Source organism: Melanerpes formicivorus, unplaced genomic scaffold, assembly GCF_026170545.1.
Source record: "Melanerpes formicivorus ecotype bairdi unplaced genomic scaffold, bMelFor1.0.p_v2 SCAF_317, whole genome shotgun sequence".
NCBI classification, from domain to species: Eukaryota; Metazoa; Chordata; class Aves; order Piciformes; family Picidae; genus Melanerpes; species Melanerpes formicivorus.
Window position 1 is genome coordinate 75,168 of NW_027142669.1, and position 19,908 is coordinate 95,075.

The 19,908-nt window shown below is 47.3% G+C and overlaps 1 protein-coding gene across 1 annotated transcript; it reads right to left on the reverse strand.

Annotated features, from left to right (window-relative positions):
- Window positions 1-2,443: 2,443 nt before the first annotated feature.
- On the reverse strand, window positions 2,444-7,481 carry LOC137459074 (uncharacterized). Its single transcript, XM_068170302.1, has 3 exons — window positions 7,056-7,481; window positions 3,257-5,840; window positions 2,444-2,592 (listed from the first exon to the last, which is right to left on the reverse strand). Exons 1-3 carry the CDS (start codon window positions 7,479-7,481, stop codon window positions 2,444-2,446), a joined length of 3,159 nt encoding a protein of 1,052 aa, XP_068026403.1.
- Between the last annotated feature and the right edge of the window lie 12,427 nt (window positions 7,482-19,908).

Sequence of the window (19,908 nt, forward strand, 5' to 3'; positions counted from 1 at the left end):
GCCTCAGTCGATTTATTGCTCTATGTGATTTGTGCTTCCTTCAATTGCTAACCCATTATTTCTTAAAAGCTATCTGTTTTGGGGCTTCATTTCCCCCCTTTTTCTTATAACTTACGAATTCTTTCGTCAAATTCTAATCCAATAGGGCTCTGATATGCTCGTACCATAGCCCAAACCATTTGGGTCCTTTTTAGTATGATTCTTAGTCTCCACCACATACAAATATTTGCGAGAGTTAATAGTAGCAGAACTACAATTACTATTAGCATTGGGTGCACCAGATAGTTGAAGACCTGTGTAGCTGTTGGGGAGTATCCTGTAAAGATGTCCCACCAATGTTGCTGGCCTACTTGTTCTACTTTGGTCAGGACATGCTTTATTTTTTCTGAATTATGTTCTACCTGCCATACCATTCATTTAGTCGTTTGATTCACCTTTTGCACCAATTCCTTCACTTTAGGATGTGCGAGCATCGCTTTAAGAATTTTGACGTCCATCCCTATTTGTAATTTCGGTATCTCTTGATATAGGTTAAAATCTGCGTTAATTAGCTGTTGAGTAGTTATTGGGACAGTATAATGAAAATCACAACCCACTATTTTGGTGAAGTTGCACACACAGAAGTTAGTATTGTTAGTCTCCTCTTGGCAATTATCTATAGTGACGTTGTCACAAGCTGTCCTCACGCAAGCACACCCATTCCCTATATAGTAAACTTGTGATTGTGTTCTATTATGTGAAAGCATTTCAAAGGTACATATACTGTTTTCGACATCTAAGCATAAATCTTCTGCTTCTACTACAGCGTTGTCGCAAACATAGCCTAATTGTCCTCTAGGAATACATGCCTCTGTGCTAACTGATTGCCACCTATTTTTGGTATAATCATAACTGGCCCAGACATTGTGGTCTATTGGTCTGACAATGACATGTTGATGTATTGTCCCTAGAGTGAGGATAGGAAAGATAGCTCTTTCTTCTGCCGTACTGATGGTGAGGACATAAGCTTCAATGTGATCTCGTTGAGGCTCATAAGTGAAATTTACTAATTGCCACCAGGCTTGGTGGTCCTTCTCAAATTGTGTAGTGTGATTGTCCTTTAATATTGTTTCCCTTATTTCTTGAGGTAATGTACCTGACATTCCCTCTCTCATTATTCCTGCCGCTACTGATTGTACCCATTGTTGTGTCTGAGAGCATTGGATAGCGAGTGCAATGTCTCTACTAAGTTCCCCTGTATAATCAGCGAGCTTCACAAAATCCTCTGCAGTATGGTTTGCTACCATGGTTAGTAATTTTACTGCTAGCGATTGCGTTTCTGCTAATGTAAGCACAGATGAACTCAGGGGCACTTTGAGTTTTCCTAAGTTGGTGGTGACAGTACTTAATTTGTTCACCAATACCTCTTGATCTACTGCATTTAGTATTCCAAATCCAGTGCCGACCCATCCACTTATATCTCTTTGCGCCCGTCTGTGATAAGACCTAGTTGCCAGCCATGCATTCCATCCCTTAAGGCTTTGCTGTATAAATGGTCGGCAATCCTTCTGCAAATGTGTAACATCGGTGTGAATGTTCATCTGCACCTTTTTCAGGGAATAAGTGGGGTCTAACAATAATTTTAGTTCGTTAGATTTTCTTATCACTTGAGGCCCTATAAAGGTTAGGTTATGTACTACTTTACATCCTATCGGTAGAGTGGTTTCTTGGGGCAAGTCTAAATCTGGATACAATGGGATCACGTCCCCCGGTAATTGCACCATATATTCGACAGCATGCCTAGGGAAGCTAAAACCCTGTTCCAGCATTTTCAACTGTCTTTCGCATACAAAGGACATTGATTGATCCAATCTAAATGCCATTTCACACCGTGCTTTCCCTTCCTCAGGACCATTAGATGCTACGATCTTTCCCGCAGGAAAGAGAAGAGGGTGTAGGTCAAGGGTTATGTTTTGGGGATGTAGTTCCCCAAGCGAATCTTCTCTATAAATTACCGAGTTATGGGGTTGTAATCCAGGTGGATCTTCCCTGAAGTCACTCCACTGGCATGAAATTGGACCCTTTTGCTGGACCCAGACGGTGGGCTTGCCCATTTTCACTGGACTAAAGGTAATTAGGTTATGTTTAGAGTCTGGCATCGAGGGTCGAATTGTTAATACTAGCCGCCTTGTGTTTCCTTCCACTGGGTCAAGCTCTCGACACCCAATTTGGATTTGATCACCCTTATATGCTACCATGGAGGGCTGATGCCATACTTTACTCATGTATGGCTGATTGTTACGTAAGGCATAAACCTCGAAATAGGGTCCCTTCTTTCCCCTCTCCAGGTGGATACACTGGTGTGCATGAGACCATGGGTCTATTGGGGCAGAGCCTTGGGGAAGAGCTATACTTATCGAGAGTCCAATGATCAGAGTTGTAAATGTTTGAGGTGGAGTCAGGATCATGGCGTCTGCTCCTCTGGTTTGTTCTCCGGAGCTTTCTTGACTCGTGAATAATGGATCCATGTAGGTCGCTCCTTGATTCGAACCGCAGTGAAGGTAGTCAGCAGCACTTGGAAAGTTACTTCCCACTTCTCTTGTAGGGGTTTCACTAAAAGATTCTTAACATACACCCAATCACCGGGATTAAACGAATGCAATTTACAATCAGGTTGTTTAGGTTGGTGCTCTATCACCACAGTAGCATTTTTGTCAAACTGTTTTCCCACCGTAATTACATAATGATAAATGTACTGATCACCGATTTGGCCTATAGCGTCCCCATTCACGACTTGCATAGCATAAGGTCTACCGTACAAAATTTCAAATGGGCTTAACTTTTCTTTTGATCTTGGTTTGACTCTCAGCCTCAGTAGAGCAATAGGCAGAGCTTGATACCACTGCAAATTAGTCTCCTGACATATTTTGGCAATTTGCTGTTTAATAAGGTGATTCATCTTTTCCACTTGCCCACTGGCCTGTGGACGGTAAGGCGTGTGTAATTGCCATTTGATTTGTAATGCTTTGCTTATTGCTCTCACTGCTTTTGCACAGAAATGTGTACCCCTATCCGAAGAAATGCTCTTCGGTACCCCAAACCGTGGAATAATTTCATTCAACAGTACTTTAGTTACTTCTCTTTCCTTATTTGTCCTGCAAGGGAATGCTTCAGGCCACCCAGAAAACGTATCAGTTAATACCAACAAATACCGAAACCCCCCCTTTTCTTGGGAGTTCAGAAAAATCAATTTGCCATACTTCACCTGGGAATTTACCTCGATTTATGGCTCCTTGGTGTACCTTGGTTCCCGTATTCGGGTTGTTTTTCAGACACCGCTCGCACTGGGATGTAACGTGTTTTATAGTAGTAAATAATTTTGGTCCTGCTATCCTGGTTTGCAAATATTGGTGAAGCGAATCTAGACCCCAATGGGCCTTCTCATGTTCTGCCTTTACAAACTGCCACATCACGTTTCCTGGTATTACTAACTGTCCTGTTTCCAATTGACCCCAACCATTTTCTAATATTTTGCCCTTCCTTCTTCGTATCCACCTATGATCTGATTCCTGGTAATCTGGCTGGATGTTGGTATCCAGCTCTCCTGGTATTAGGGCCGTTATTTTCACTTCCCTAGTCCTCGTGGCAGCCAATTTAGCTTCTGTATCTGCCTTCCTATTTCCTATTTCTGGAATAGTGTTACCTTTCAAATGTCCCTTACAATGCATTATGGCCACTTGTGCTGGGAGCTGGACCGCCTCTAGCAATCGCAGAACCTCCTCTGCATGTTTGACCATTTTTCCTTGTGTAGTCAACAGTCCTCTTTCTTTCCAAATGGCTCCATGAGCATGTACAATGGAAAAGGCATATTTAGAGTCTGTCCATATATTAATTTGCATGTTCTCCGCCAATTCCAGGGCTCGAGTCAGAGCTATCAGTTCTGCCTTTTGAGCTGAGGTCCCTGCAGGCAAGGAGTTCGACTCAATTACCCTTTCTGTAGTAGTGACTGCATAGCCAGCCATTCCTACTCCTCGCTTCACGAAGCTGCTGCCATCTGAGAACCAGTTATCCGCATCTTCGAACGGCTCTTCTTTGAGATCCGGGCGACTGGAGTAGACTGCTTCAATTGTTTCCAGGCAGTCATGTTCGATGGGTTCTGCTGGGTCTCTTCCTTCTAGAAATGAAGCTGGGTTCACAATGTTAGTCACCTGAATGGTTATGTCATCTGATTCAGCCAGGATGGCCTGGTATTTTAGGAATCTGGAAGGCGACAGCCAATGGTTGCCTTTCTGTTCCAGCACAGCTGACACAGTGTGAGACACTAACACAGTCATCTTTTGACCCAACGTGAGCTTCCTGGCCTCTTCTATGTTAATTATTACTGCGGCCACTGCCCTCAGACAGCCTGGCCATCCTTTACTTACTTCATCCAATCGCTTGGAGAAGTAGGCCACAGCTCTCTTGTGTGGTCCCAATTGCTGTGCTAGGACTCCTAGGGCCATCCCTTGCCGCTCATGGGAGAACAGCCAGAATGGTTTTGATACATCTGGGAGACCTAAGGCCGGTGCTCTCATTAGCTCCAGCTTCAACTTCTTGAAGGCCCCTTCTGCCTCGGGAGTCCAAACTAGGACGTTCTTAGTCTCCTTCAACAAATCATACAGTGGTTTAGCGAGTATCCCGTACTGGTAGATCCATAGCCGACACCACCCTGTCATCCCCAGAAAGGCGCGCAGATCTCTCACCGTCTCTGGTTTAGGTATCTGGCAGATGGCCTCTTTCCTAGCTGCTCCCAGGGATCGCTGTCCTCTGGAGACTTCGTATCCCAGGTACACCACTTCTTTTTGCACCAGCTGTGCTTTCTGTTGAGAAACTCGATATCCACTTAAACCCAGGAAATTTAACAAGGAAATAGTCCATTCAATGCATTCTTCCTCTGTCACTGTTGCTATTAGGAGGTCGTCTACGTACTGCAGAAGGGTGCCATCTCCCAGCGGCCTTTCCCACTGGTCTAATTCTTTGGCTAACTGGTTCCCAAAAATCGTAGGGGAATTGCACCATCCTTGGGGCAATACCGTCCAGGTAAGTTGAGTCTTTCTTCCTCTATCCACAGATTCCCACTCAAAGGCAAAAATCTTTTGACTCTCGGGAGCTAAGGGAAGGCAGAAGAATGCGTCTTTTAAATCTAATACGGTGAACCAGGCCAAATTATCCTTCAGTCTAGTTAAAAGTGTGTATGGATTAGCAACTACCGGATGTAATGTCTTGGTTATTTCGTTTACTGCTCTCAGATCCTGAACTAGTCTATAGGCTCCGTTAGGTTTCTTTACTGGCAGGATTGGTGTATTAAAATCTGATTCGCATTCTACCAATAACCCCAGTTCCAAAAACCTTTCGATTATGGGCTCGATCTCCTTCCTGTCTTCTATCCTCAGAGGGTATTGTTTTCTTATGACCGGTTTTGCCCCAACTTTAAGTTCAACAACAATCGGTACTGCTTGTTTTGATTTTCCAGGTATATCAGTAGCCCACACTAATGGGTACGTCTTGTTCAGAATTCGCTCGAAATTGTGATTCTCAAGTTTAGGTTCCACACAACTGATCGTTAGGCTTAGAGCTATAATCAGTTGTTCTTCATTTACTTGTAATTCCAATTTGTCTTTGTTGAATTTTATTATGGCTCCCAAGTTCTCCAATAGGTCTCTCCCCAATAAGGGCTTTGGCGAATTTGGTAAATACAGGAACTGATGAATTCCCATCTGTTTCCCAATTTTGTATTTAATGGGTTTCAAAAAGTAAGCCTTTTCTGGTTGGCCTGTTGCTCCCACAACTTGTACAAATTCATCACTTTTAGGTACCAATTCCTGATTTAAAACCAAAAAAGTTGCTCCCGTATCAACCAAAAAGTTCAATTCCTTTTTACCTTCCCCTAGCTCCATTTTAACCAGTGGGTCTGCTAGGGTATGGCCCACCGGTCCCCCTCATTCACTATCCTGATGTGTGGTAGTAGTAGTGGCCATGAGCCTTTCCCTTCGTTGGGGGCATTCTCGCTTCCAGTGTCCCATCTGTAGGCAGTACGCACATTGATTTGACCCCACCCTAGCTGGGTGGGGTTGGAGCCTCCCTCCCCTTCCTGCTGGGTTGCCTCTACCTCTTCCCCTGGTTCCAGGTTCCGAGTAACCTGTCTTCTGAGCTGCCACTGCTACAGCCACTACTCTCGCTATCCTCCTGTCCTCTTTTTTCTTCTCCTCAATCTCTCTATTATTGTATACTTTCCATGCCTCATTCAGCAGTGTCTCTAGGTTTTTATTTGCTGGATGCTCAAGTTTTTGTAATTTCTTCCTGATGTCTGGGTTACTCTGTCCCATCATCAACCCTAACAAGTGCTGTTTCCCTTCCTCTGTTGCTGGGTCCAGGGGTGTATATTGTCTCATCGCTGCCCTAAGTCTATCCAAAAACTCTGATGGGGTCTCATTCTTTCCCTGTCTGATGTCATATAGCATTGACCAATTGATAGCCTTAGGGATTGCATTACGCAAGCCCATCGCTATCAGTTTTCTATACTGCACTAGCTGTTGATAGTGCTCGGCATTGTCCGGGTCCCATTCTGGTTTATTGCTGGGAAAATTATCTTCTAGTCTTCCTGATAATACTTGAGCATGTCGATTTCCTGTTTCCAATACGAGTTCCCTTTCTGTATCTGTCAATTCTGACAGCATCACTTCTATATCCTCCCAATCAATATCTAAATTCTTTGCCATTAATTCAAACCTCTTCGCCACTCCCTCAGGATTTCTCCTGAAATTCCTTGCCTCATCCCTCCAACTGTTCAAATCATTTGTCGAGAACGGCACCTTTACTCTAGTCTTTTCCCCTAACGTTGGTACAACTTGTTGGAGAGGAGCTATCATATGGTTCCCTTCCTCTCTTTGCTTTGCTTCCCCCCGTGCCACAGATCTGGTATAATACGAGTGACCAATCTCTTCCCCGGGATCTCCTTCCTGTGCTTCAATGTCTCCCCTATTCTTTCTCTTCTCTTCCCTCTTCCCCCTTTCCTGTTCTTCATTTTCCCCTCCTACACCATCCATCCGATTCTCGTCCTGCGTCTGTCGCCCTTTTTGTATCTGCTGGCTCCTATCCTGTCCCGGGCTGCTGTCCCTCTCATCCTCTGCTCCCCTCCCATTTCTCTCATCCTTTATCTGAATTACTATATTAAGTTGTTCTCTGCCCCCCTTTTTGCATGTCTCGTTATCATCCTTTTCACTATATCTCAATTCAGAGACGTCGCCTCTCAGTTTAGAGACGCCGCTTCCCAGCGAGTTACTTTTGTCCCCAGTCCTTGGTGTGCTGGTTTCCATTCTACAAATGTCTCCACTTCTGGATGTGTTGTTATCCCCGTATGGACTGAGCTCGGGCAGGCTACGTGTCTCCCTTTGGCTCTCTGCTCCTGACGGACTGCCTTCCTCCCTTTCGACTTCTAGTCTGGGTGGGCTGTCAGCATCCATGTGGCTCCCCAACCCCTGTGGACTATCTAGTCCCTGAGGGCTGCTTTTCCTCTCGTCAATCCCCGATTTTAATGGACTATCTTCCTCCCAACTGTTGTCTAACTTCTGAGGGCTGTGCCCAAACTTAGATTTCCACCATCGCTCCAGTTCCTCTAATGGGCTGGGATCCCCTTGTTCCTCTTTTGGCCTGGGAAGAGGCCCTTCCCACCCTGGAGCGAATGGATGGTATTCCCTCAGGCTTATTTCGCTCTCCTTTCCACTATCTCTTCTTGTTAGCTTGAGACACTGCTGTCCAATACTACATGCATCACAGCAACGTTCTTTAGGCTTTGGACCCTTCTTATCCCTTTCCAGGGCTAATACTAGGGGATCCTGAGGGGCTATATTAATTCCGCACTCTTTTTGCCACTCAGGTTTATTCCTTAGAGTGAAGAACATGTCTGCGTACATCACCTCATCCCACTTATTGAGCCGGCGGAGGAAGAGCATCAGTTGTAAAACAGTGTTATAATTAGTTGTTCCCTCCGGTGGCCATTACTCATTGTCGTCTAACTTATACAACGGCCACCACTGTGTACAATATTTAAGGAGTGTCTTTTTACTTATGCTTCCCCCTGGAATTCCTCCCAAGTCCTTCCAATGCTTCAAGATACATCCTAATGGAGTTTTCATATTTACGTCCTTACTCTGTCGTCCTCCCATGGCTGTTCCCGGAATAGTCTCTTTCTCCCACAAGCACTATATACCAATATATTTTAACACACAATTTTCAATCGCTTTGTCCGTCTCCGACCTGGCTTCTCGCAAAGAACAGGAAATGCGGATCAGGACTCCCTCTTGCTTCGCAGCGATGCTGCGTCTCATTCACTCACACTCTTAACGCATCCATCCAAACTATCCTACCTTACCCGAGTACACTGCTTTACCACGAGATGTTGCTGGTCAACCGTATAATACCGATACCAGTCAGCTTCGGGATGTCAGCTGTAAATCAAGGTACAGTTTGCAGATGATATCACAATAAATTCTTACACACAAAAGAGATTACAGTTAACACAAAATACCGAGTACTAAATTACGAGATTCTTGCAGACAACATAACAATGTTAGACAAAAGTGTAACACAAATGTACCCTCTCAGAAGCACAGCAACAACATTAAGATGAAAGAGAAACATACACCCGATTAACAAGCACCCAGTGGGGACTCCAACCCCTGTTTCCAGTGGGGACTCCAACCCCTATAAACGGGATTATGCCAGGGCGTCCCCAGGCCTTCCCATCAGGTGACCACGTCTGGTCCCCGTTTCCCAGTCAAAGCGCTTTTATCCCCAAACAAATAAACAGTTAAAATACCTCTTGATTGGAGCAGGAGATGCAGGTAACCCTTTGTCCACCAACGAGCGCTGGTCCGGGGGGGTCTCTTCTGACAAAAAAGTCTTCAGGGGCGCCCAGAGGGTCCCGGCCCCGGACCCGGCTCGGGAGGACCCCTTAAGGTCTGGATCTCCTGTCTGGCTCCTGGCTGGCTCGCCAGAAAATGATACCGAATTTTGCCCCAAAAGGCAAGAATAACTGCCTAAGAGACTCAGTTTAAGTCAGATAGACAGGAGGTATTTTATTAGCAACGCGTTGGAGAAATCACTAAATGGATTTCTACCTTTCCCGTAACAAAAGCATGTCTTTTATACAGTTTTGGATGTGGTATTGCATCAGATCACATACATAATCATATCTCTGCATACATATTCATAAGAGGCGTGGTGTAGGCGGAGCGTGGGCGGGGACATCTCTTTTGAGGATCCTCTTGGTGGTCTTTCCGGTGGCCTTCATCATGGGCAGGGGTCTTCTGATGAGTCTTCCTCTCTTAAACTTTTGAACCCTTTCCTAATTTGGTCAATTCCCGGTGTGCCTGGCTTAGTTTTACTGACTGGACAAGGCTGTTAGGGTCAGTTTGACCTTGTCGGCCCTGAATCATGCTTGCTCTGTCAGTTCTTATCACTTATCTCCTTTCTCTGTCACAGTGTCCCATGCCTCAGTCGATTTATTGCTCTATGTGATTTGTGCTTCCTTCAATTGCTAACCCATTATTTCTTAAAAGCTATCTGTTTTGGGGCTTAGGGGTATTCTCTCTTTTCCCCCTTTTTTTTTTTTTTTTGTTTGTTAATAATCTCTACTGAGCAACATGTAAAGATGAAACTGTATCCTCTAGGATGTCTACATTCAGAGGCACACTTAGTTAACAAGAGAGAATACAAAGTTATCAAGCAACCACAATATTCAGTCCTAATTCACATGGTGCTGTGGTGCATTCTTCTGAGTGGTGCTGTTTGATCCCAGCTGATCATAGCAGTTGTTGTGATTGATGTTCGACTGCATGGGAAATGCTGTGTCCTCGTGGTCTTGATTCTTCCGCCGTTGTTTGTTGCGATGATTGCAGTTAGCAGAAAAGGAGGCTCGAGGTGACCTGATCGTGGCCATCCAGTATCTCTTTTATTATTTATTTTTTGTTTCTTTTGTTATTTTACTTCATTTTTAGCTATTGTTTTCTATTGTGAATTTATTATTTTGATATGTTTAATATTTTGGCTTGTAATCTAGTTCTCTATTTAATCTTTAATTCATTTTAATTTTTGTTTTTTAATTATTTTTATACTGTTTTAATGTGGTTTTTTCTTCATTGCATTTTATTATACTTTTTTATCTGCACTTTTTAATTATTTTTTAACTTTTTTGTTTGGTAATTTTGATCTAATTTTTATTGATATTTTATTCAATTAATTTTTGTTATTTTTGTATTTTAATTTTTCTTTGTTCTTTAAATTTTTATTATTTTTAACTTTTTGTCATTTTTATTTCTTTTTTGCCTTCTTTAATATCATTTTTATTTTGTTATTGTAATTTTTTAATCTGTATTTTAATTTGTTATTCTAATCATTTTTTCTTTTTCAATTTCTTTTATTTTCGTAATTTCTATTTTTTCTTTTTATCTAGTGTTTAATCTTTTTTTTTTATCTTATATTCCTTATTGTAATTATTTTTTATTTTGCATGTTTGTTTTATTTAATCTATTTTCTATTTTAATTTTAATTCTTACTTTTTTTTTTTAAACCTTTTCTATCAATTCTTTTTTATTATAATTTTTAATTTTAATTTTCTCAACTTTTTCTTTGTATAATTTTTTGTTTGTTTTAATCTAGTAGTCTTGATAATCCTTATTTTAATTTTTTGGTAACAATTCTTATGTTTTTTCTGTTAATAGCTATTCTGTGTTAGTAATCCTTATGATTTTTCAATGTGTCATATTTGTTTTTAATACTTTATTTTTGTTGTTGTTCTTCTTTTTTATTACTATTCTGTTATTTAGCACTCTATGTTTTGTATCCAGAGTTTGTGTGCTTTTATTATATAGTTCTATGTTGGTTTTTTTTTGTTTACCTTTTTTTTTTTTTTTTTGCATTTGTGGCCGGTTGACGTTGCCCCCTTAAGAAAGGGAATATGGTGGACGGAAGTTGGTAAACGGAAGGAATAATCTAAACTAATTTCATTGGTGAAGTGGGAGGAAGCACCTTCTGAACTGGGAGTGAACTGGGCATTCCAGCACTTCTCTGTCAGTCTTGCTTCCGCCTCTTCTTTGGGTAGCAGCTCTCTCTCTGCTGGGCTTTCTGCCAAGGCTTCGGCCTTGAGAACCGATAAAGGCCTGTATTAACTCCTTTCCAGTTAACACAAACTGCTTTTAACTTTTTTTTCCTCTCTTTTTTTCTCTTTCTATCCCACTCTGGGGAAAGGGGGGGAGAGAAGGGAGAGCGGAGGTGGGGAACCCCCTCTGCCTTGAGGGGGGTTACTCTCATTTCTGTGTTACTCTGTTTTATATCTTTGTATATATTGTAAATATTGTAAATTTGTATATATTCCCCTGCATATCCTTCATTGCTCTGTAAATATAAAGCTCCACTGCTTTGATAATTCAGCTTGTGAGTTTTTTTTCCTTTCCCTTCATTTTTTTTCTTTCCCTTTACTCACAAGGGGGAAGGGAGGAGGCATCTTGGCCTTACCCTTCCAACCCACCACAGCATTTTTTTGTATTTTTTGTATTTTTTTTTCTAGTCTATGTCTAAGAAGGAAATATAAAGACACTACCTTAGCTAAGGAATACTTTTTTAAATGAATACCTATTTACTACAAGTCTTACCTATATTACATGGAGCTCCTTTGAAATGCCATGGCACACAACTAAGAAGGTTCGAACCAGAAGAAATCTTACAATGTGTACTCATTACTAAGTACTTACACCTTACTGCAATTACTATGTACAAGGTATCTGTACATATCAAATGCTTACCATTCATTATGCTTACCAGGAAAATTTAGCAAAACTCTAAATAACAAATCTCTTAAGGACATTGCAATTAGAAATTAAGAAATTATCACTGTAACTTTAAATCACAGCAGAGCTTTGGTTGGCAAGAGTAGTACTTGAAAATCCTCTCTTTTCTGGGGGTGGGGGTAGTAGGGGTGGGTGGCTAGCAAGGAGTGACCTAGTTGCTATTGTTTCTGTATTAGGGTCTTAACGACTTGCAGCCTATCATGTCTGAACGGCCATTGTTCCACCCATACTGGGTAATGTGTTTTCCATTTTAATTTGAGGATTGGTTGCTGACCAGTAGCCACTACAAAGAAGGAACGGTAACAAGTTTTGCTCCTAGTTGACTTAAGGCATATCAGCCCCATAGAGCAACTGGAAGGGTTAATATGTACGGTCTTACAGTGATTGATTTGCTGTAGTTGAAAGCTAATTGCACTGGCTCTTTGCTAACCCAGGTTGTTTGGATACCTTTTAAACACATGACTTCAAAATTTGCCATAAGCACTGGCTAGTGACCATTCCATTTATGACTAGGTGTAATGATGACATCATCTCCAGTATCCATAATAATTGAAAATTGTATAATTTGTCCACAAGGGTGTCTGACAGATAAAATCTGTTCCAGTTTTCCCTTTTGGATTTTTAGGGCTAATAAGGTATTAGGCATATCGGTGGAACCTGAGCCTTTTTGCCCTTGGATCCTGTTAGAAGTTTTAGGCACTCGGGACTCAGATGGTATTAACTAAGCAATTTCTGTCCCAACAAGAGTGCTAACAGGAGAGGCAATGGTATCGAGCATAATTTTCATAGCCCAGTCATAATCAGAATGTATTGAACCAGGAATTATAAGAATGCCCTGTCTAAAGATAGACTGTCGTCTGCCAATTAACAGAGCAGAGAGTCTGTGACCCAAAGGACCATGCCAGTTAAACTCGACAACGCTTTGTGGATTCAAAAGGAGATATGCGGCTGTTGTCAGGTCCGCTGTGCGCTGCCGGGGGGGGCTGGGGGAAGGGGGGGGGGGGGAGGGGCGCGGTCCAAGGACCCTGGTTTGGTGTCGTCGTGCGGGGTATATTCATGCTGCAGGAGCAGCTTCTGCGACGATCTCGAGTAAAATGATTAGATCTGTGACCCTTTCGAGTCTGTCCAACAGTCAGACAATTTAAGGTACCTAGGTTTCTCAGAGGCATGATGATTTCAAGACTGCTTCTATGGCCATAGCTAGATATATTGCTGCTTGTCGATGCCTTCATTCATTGTGGTCCTGCAGTCATGAGGCAGTGGCACCTGTTGACAAAATGCTGAGAACCTGTTTAGTTTCTTCATTAGCATTGTCAAATTCCAAAATATCCACATTTCTACCTTCATATCGTGAGTCAGGTCTGAACTAGTATTGAATGTCGTATGTAAGGGATGGTATTGACAAAGGAACCAAGTGTCCCTGTTAGACCCTGCTCAGTAATAAGAAACACAGGATCAGAGTTATTGTCCTGGATGGTGGACCACTTTGATCACTAAATCCTGACTGTAGCCCATAGGTAGCTATGGCTTGTCTAGCTTCTGTTAAAGAACATTAGTCAGTTCAGATTACCATAGTCATTGTTAACCTTCTCCATCTTGTGACTACATTTCCCACAATACCTTTCCACCAGCACAGTGGGACAGTTCCCTGTCCCTCCCACCTCTCGATCGCCCCATCGGGACTCAATTGAAATCTCTGTCTGAGGCTATACTCTGATGATAATGACTGGAATGTAGGAGGCCGGGGGGGTGTAGCGGGTGAAACTGCCGGGACGGGAACCCGCGCCGGAGCCGCCGGGGCCACGGCATGGGGGCCATTGCTAGGAAAGCTGACGGGGAGGCCGCGGCCACCGGGACCATCGCCAAGGAGAGGGCCACGGGGATGGAGACTATCGCCGGAACCGCCGGGACGGAGACCCGCTCTGGACCTGCCGGGGCCACCGGCATAGGGGTCATCGCCAAGAGAGCTGCCGGGGCGGGGGGCGCTGCTGGAGTAGGCGCTGCTGGGGTAGGCGCTGCTGGAGTAGGCGCTCCATCTTTTCCAAGAGGAGTTGCAGGACAGAGTTGCCGCTGTCCGGGCTCCCCGCGTCGGACCTCTCGTCTCCCAAGTCCGAGCCGTCGCTGGCGGTATCAGAGGAAGATGTTGTTGAAGGGGATCGAAAATGCCGAGCCACAGGTTTCGCCGCTTTTTTATGGCTTTTTCTCTACTTGGGGCAAACAGTGGTGGTGGTATGTAATAAACACGCTGTGCTTGCCAAGATGGCGGACGTGGCGTCTCCCCTCTCTAATTCTTCATACGTAGTGACCTCCATTTTGATTTCGCGCGCCTTATCAGTTCGATCAGGATTCGCTTCTGCCGCTACTGACGTGGCAGGAGCAGATATTTCCGCGCAAAAGGATGGTAATAAAGAGCTGCGATTCATGTAGAAGGAGTAGTGGGCAATTGAAATTGTGGAGGATGCTGATGGAGCGGCAGACGATGTGCGGGGGGGGGGGGAGGCAGAGGGCGGGGTGTGCCTTCCGAGTCTCTCTTTCTCGTCTCGGTTAGAACCAAACGCCGCAGCAGCTGAATCGGGAGTACCCTGCTCTGCTTTTTTCGATTGCAATGTCCATGACGATCTGTCACACGGTGCTATAGCGAAAAGCTGCTTTTTTAAGCATTTAGCACCTCATCCCACAGCTGGGCTGCAATTTCGTCCCATGCTTCGGAAGTAAAAGCTTATTGCTGTGGGGATGACTCTGGGCACAGGCTAATAGCCCTTTTACGATCCCAGAATTGCCAGTAATACCTCTCACAGAGAGGATAGGTGGAAGGCGTTTAGCACAGCCTCTTCTGTGGTGTCGTGCTTCCCCTTGCCCCTCCTCAGGTCGCTCACCGGGCCAGGGTGAGATTCACTTCCTTTTTGAGCACGCGCTGCTAATTTTTCCAGCACCGGGGCAGTGCTGTCCGACCGGCTTTCTGTATCGCTTGGACGTACCTCTCTGTGCTGAGTCGATCAGTATTGTAGTCCAAGGATCCCTTGTCCATGAGTTCAGGTTTATTCGGGCGCCAGATGTAGGATGACGGAGATTGGGAATCAATACGGCTGAGCAATGTGATCGAGTATTGTTCCTTTATTGTTCCAGTGTTGCAGGCCGATGGTGCAGGCCTGAGGTGCAGGCCTATGGAGTAGGCCTGTAGTGCAAGTATAGCACAGTAAAGTGTAGAAGAAACAGGAGACAGGAAAGGCAGAAGTGTGTAGCAAGGCAACTGCTACAACTTATATAAACTCGGAGAGCCTCGTTGGCACAGCTCCATTGGTTCCCTCTGAGTGACCACACATTGCACTGTTACAGATTATTGGTCCAACTACTAATGACACAACGAGGTTGTTGATGCAGGTGCATGTCCTGTTGTCCCAAGATAACTGTCCATGTTTATAGCTACCAGTGTCTTGTTTTAGTGACATGCTGGAGGCACAGCACTGTTTTGCTCCACTGCTAGCTAACTCTGCATTTATGCTGATCATGGCCTACCCCCATGTCAGGCTCTAGGCCTGCACTGCCAGATTGCTCACACTGCTCATCACTGGCATTGCCACACTGCCCCAGCCCCAGACCAACCCCCAGCCCAGTGCCTGCCCCAGCCCTGCCCCAGCCCCGGCCCTAGCCCTGCCCCATCCCCCGCCCCAGCCCTGCACCCAGCTCAGCCTCAGCCCCAGCCCCAGCCCTGACCCCGGGCCTGTCCCAGCTCCGTCCCCACCCCCTGCCCCAGCCCTGGCCCCAGCCCTGCCCCCAGCCCAGCCCCAGCCCAGCCCCAGCCCTGGCCCCAATCCCGACCCCAGCCGACCCCCAGCTCAGCCCCAGCCCACCCCCAGCTCAGCCCCAGCCCTACCCCCAGCCCTGCCCCAGCCTTAGCCACAGGCCACAGCCCTGGCCACAGCCCTGCCCAAGCCTTGATCCTAGCCCCGGCCCCAGCCCCAGCCCCGGCCCCAGCCCCGACCCCAGCCCGGCCCCAGCCCAGCCCAGAACTGCCCCAGTCCTGCCCCAGCCCCAGCCCCAGCTCCAGCCCGGTCCCAACCCTGCCCCAGCCCCATCACTTCCCAGCTCCCAGCCCCAGCCCTGGCCCCAGCCCAGCCCAGAACTGCCCCAGTCCTGCCCCAGCCCCAGCCCAGCCCCAGCCCCAGCCACGGCCCTAGCCCCAGCCCCAGCCCTGGCCCTGCCCTAGCCCCGGCCCCAGCTCAGCCCCAGCCCAGCCCCAGCCCCGGCTCCAGCCCCCAGCCCTGCCCCAGCCCAGCCTCCAGCCCCCAGCTCCAGCTAAGACCCAGCCCAGCCCCCGCCCAGCCTCCAGCCCAACCCTGCCCCAGCCCCAGCCCCGGCCCAGACCTGCCCCAGCCCCGACCGCACCCCTGCCCCCAGCCGCAGGTAGGGCAGGGCAAGGCAGGGCAGGGCAGGGCAGGACAGGGCAAGGCAAGGCAGGGCAGGGGAGGACAAGGCATTGCTGGGCTGGGCCGAGCAAGGCAGTGTAAGGAAGGTCAACACAGGGCAGGGCAAAGCAGGGCAGGGCCGGGCAAGGCAGGGCAGGGCAAGGTAGGGCTGGGCAAGGCAGGGCAGGGCAGGGCAGGGTATGGAAAGGCAGGGTAGGGGAGGGGAGGGTAAAGCAGGGCAGGGAAGGCAGCTCAGGGCAGGGCAAGGAAGGGCAGGGCTGGGCATGGCAAAGCAGAGCTGGGCAAGATAGGGAAGGGCAGGGCAGGGGAAGGCAGGGCAGGGCAGGGCAAGACAGAGCAGGGCAGGGCAGGGAAGGGGAGAGCAAAGCAGAGCAGGGCAGGGTAAGGCAGGGCAAGGAAGGGCAGGGCAAGGCCCGTCAGGGCATGGCAAGGCAGAGCAGGGCAGAGCAGCGTTGTAAAGGCAGGGCAGGGCAGATGACTGCAAAGCTGGGCAGGGCAAGGTAGGGCAGGGCAGCACAGCGCAGTGCAAGGCAGGGTAGGGCAAGGTAGGACAGAGCAAGGCAATGCAAGGCAGGGTAGGGCAAGGTAGGGCAGGGCAACGCAGAGCAAGGCAGGGCAGGGGAGGGCTGGGGAAGGCAGGGCAAGGTAGGGCAGGGGAAGGCAGGGCAGGGTAGCATAGGGCAAGGCAGTGCAGGGCAGGACAGGGCAAGGCAGGGCAGGGCAAGGCAGGGCTGGGCAAGGTAGGGCAAGGCAGGGCAGAGCAGGGCTGGGCTGGGTAAGGCAGTGTAAGGTAGTGCAACACAGGCTAGGGCAAGGCAGGGCAGGGGAAGGTAGGGCAAGGCAGAGCAGCGCTGGAAAGGCAGGGCAGGGCAGGTCACTGTAAGGCTGGGCAGGGCAAGGTCAGGCAGGGCAGGGCAGTGAAGGCAGGGCAGGACAGGGCAAGGCAGGGCAGGGCAAGGCAGGGCAGGGCAAGGCAGGGCAGGGCAATGCAGGGCAGGGCAGGGCAATGCAGGGCAGGGCAAGGCAGGGCAAGGCAGGGCTGGGCAAGATAGGGCAGGGCAGGGCAAGGAAGGGCAAGGCAGGGCAGGGCAAGGCAGGGCAAGGCAGGGCAGGACTGGGCCGGGCAGGGCTGGGCAAGATAGGGCAGGGCAGGGCAAGGAAGGGCAAGGCAGAGCAGGGAAAGGAAGGGCAGGGCAGAGCAGTGCAAGGAGGGGCAAGACACGGCAGGGCAAGGCAGGGCAGGGCAAGGTAGGGCAGGGCAGGGTAAGGCAGTGCAGGGCAGGTCAGGGCAAGACAGGGCAGGGCAAGGTAGGGCAGGGCAGGGCAGTGTAAGGAAGTGCAACACAAGCTAGGGCAAGGTAGGGCAGGGCAAGGCACGGCAGGGCAGGGCTGGGCAAGGGAGGGCTGGACAGGGCAGAGCAAGGTAGGGCAGAGCAGGGCAGAGCAAGGCAGGGGAGGGCAATGCAGAGCAGAATAAGGCAGAGCAAGGCATTGTAGCACAGGGTAAGGCAGGGCAGGTCAGGACAGGGCAAGACAAGGCAAGGCAGGGTAGGGCAGGGCAGGGCAGGGCAGGGTTGGGCAGGATTGGGCAAGGCAAAGCAGGGGAGTGCAGGGCAGGCCAGGGCTAGGGAAGGCAGGGCAGGGTAGGGCAATACAGGGGATAGTAGGAATTGGCAAGACAGGATAAGGCGGGCTGGGCAGGGGAGAGCAAAGCAGAGCAGGGCAGGTTAGGGCAGGGCAAGGAAGGGCTGGGCGAGGCAGGGCAGGGCAGGGTAAGGCAGGGCAGGGCAGGGCAAGGCAGGGCAGGGCAAGGCAGGGCTGTGCAAGGTAGGGCAAGGCAGAGCAGGGCAAGGTAGGGCATAGCAGGGCAGAGCAGGGCTGGGCTGGGTAAGGCAGTGTAAGGTAGTGCAACACAGGCTAGGGCAAGGCAGGGCAGGGGAAGGTAGGGCAAGGCAGAGCAGGTCAGGGCAAGGTCGGGCAGGGCAGGGCAGCAAAGGGAGGGCCAGAAAGGGCAAGGAAGGGCAGAGAAAGGCAGGGCAGGGCTGGGCTGGGCAGGGCTGGGCAAGGCAGGGCTGGGCAAGGCAGGGCAGGGCAGGGCAGGACAGGGCAAAGCAGGGGATAGCAGGGCATGGCAAGACAGGATAGGGCAGTACTGCAAGAAGGGGGCCGCTTATTCGACCAATTTGATCAGTGGATTCCAACTTTATTGAGCATCAGACACATCTTATATACAGTTTGCTGTAATTATGCCCACTTGGCAACATACTATTGGTTGCTCTCTAACAGGTTACATCATTGTTTTCACAACTCTGTGGAATTCTTCTATCCGGCCTAATTGCTCTCTTTCCCAGATCTCGCCTCCTCCTTATCTTGCTTGCCTCCCATCTCAGGGGCAGCTGGACTTCAGCATACCAAGCAATCAGCACTTTCTCACATCTCCTACTCCGCCACTATATTATCAACAGAGAATTCTTCAAGGCCTGAATTGCACAGGTGTTCCTGGGACCCATGTCCCCTCTTGCCTGACAACAATTCCCCCGTTTTTCTTTTGTGCAAGTAAGGCCTTGGAAGTTATTCTCTGAACACTTTGCATAATACAATTATAAACAAGTTTAACAATAATCAAAATGAGTACAATAATACCTAAGAACCTTAAAACTTACTACTATAATTAACAAACATATTTACATTAAGTCTGGGTATCCCTATCAGACATGTCTGAAAAAGTTCAATCAATTCATTATTACCTGTTATGTTGCATCTTTATTTTCTCTAGGATGGTCAAAAATCATAATTTGTTTAAGGGTAGCAAGATTTCTTTAATCTGTAAAGGTAGATCTGGCCAGGCTCTAGCTTCACAGACAGAAAACTTGCAGGCAATCAGCAAGAGCAAAAGAGCTTCATTGCTTTGCCCAATATAAAATTACCCATAATAATGTGTTTTTGGTCATCCTAGTAATACTAATCTCTTATTGGTACCAACTTCACCCAAAAAGCAACCTTACAATAGTTTTCTTCATCTTATATAGTTTCATCATCTATATAAGCAAACTTATGCTAAATAGAAGGGAGGCATATGATAGTCTTAGAATAGGTGGTCAAATCCCTTCTCCCTACATTCAGTGTGGTAAGGGTCAAAGCATCCACTTTCACACATGCTCAATTGTGCAGGCTTCTTATCTGAAGAAAACAAATTCCCAGTTCTGAATGTTTATCTTTAAGACAGCTCCTTCTCAGCCGTGATGTCTCCAATTAACCAGACAGTGTCCTTGCAAGTCTGCAAGATAGGTTTCTTTCTCTTTACCCTCTAAACAGGCCTCACAAGATCCTGACCCTTAATCCCAGTGCACTCTAAGTCTTACAATTTTAACACGAATCACCAGTATATTCATCACAATTCCCCCCCTTTTTTTTTTTTTTCTTTGTCACCATTGATTTGTGTTAAAATTTCCAGATATTTCAGAACCTTCTTAATTGGATCATAATTAAGTTCATCTGTTCTGATCACATTCTGATCATAATTCTCTACTTGTAACTCATTGACATGAGCAATCTTACTTAAAGGTCTTAGTATTTTGTAACAACAATTGCAGAGTATTATGCATAGCAATATTACA

Bases quoted from the DNA above. Each gene is read 5' to 3' on its own strand.
- LOC137459074 (XM_068170302.1), bottom strand. From the start codon at position 7,481: ATGGATGCTGACAGCCCACCCAGACTAGAAGTCGAAAGGGAGGAAGGC. The intron at 5,841-7,055 runs GTAGGAGGGGAA...GTTTTAAATCAG, and splicing joins ACGAGAATCGGATGGATGGT to GAATTGGTACCTAAAAGTGA. The intron at 2,593-3,256 runs GTAAATTCCCAG...AGAATCTTTTAG, and splicing joins CCAAGGAGCCATAAATCGAG to TGAAACCCCTACAAGAGAAG.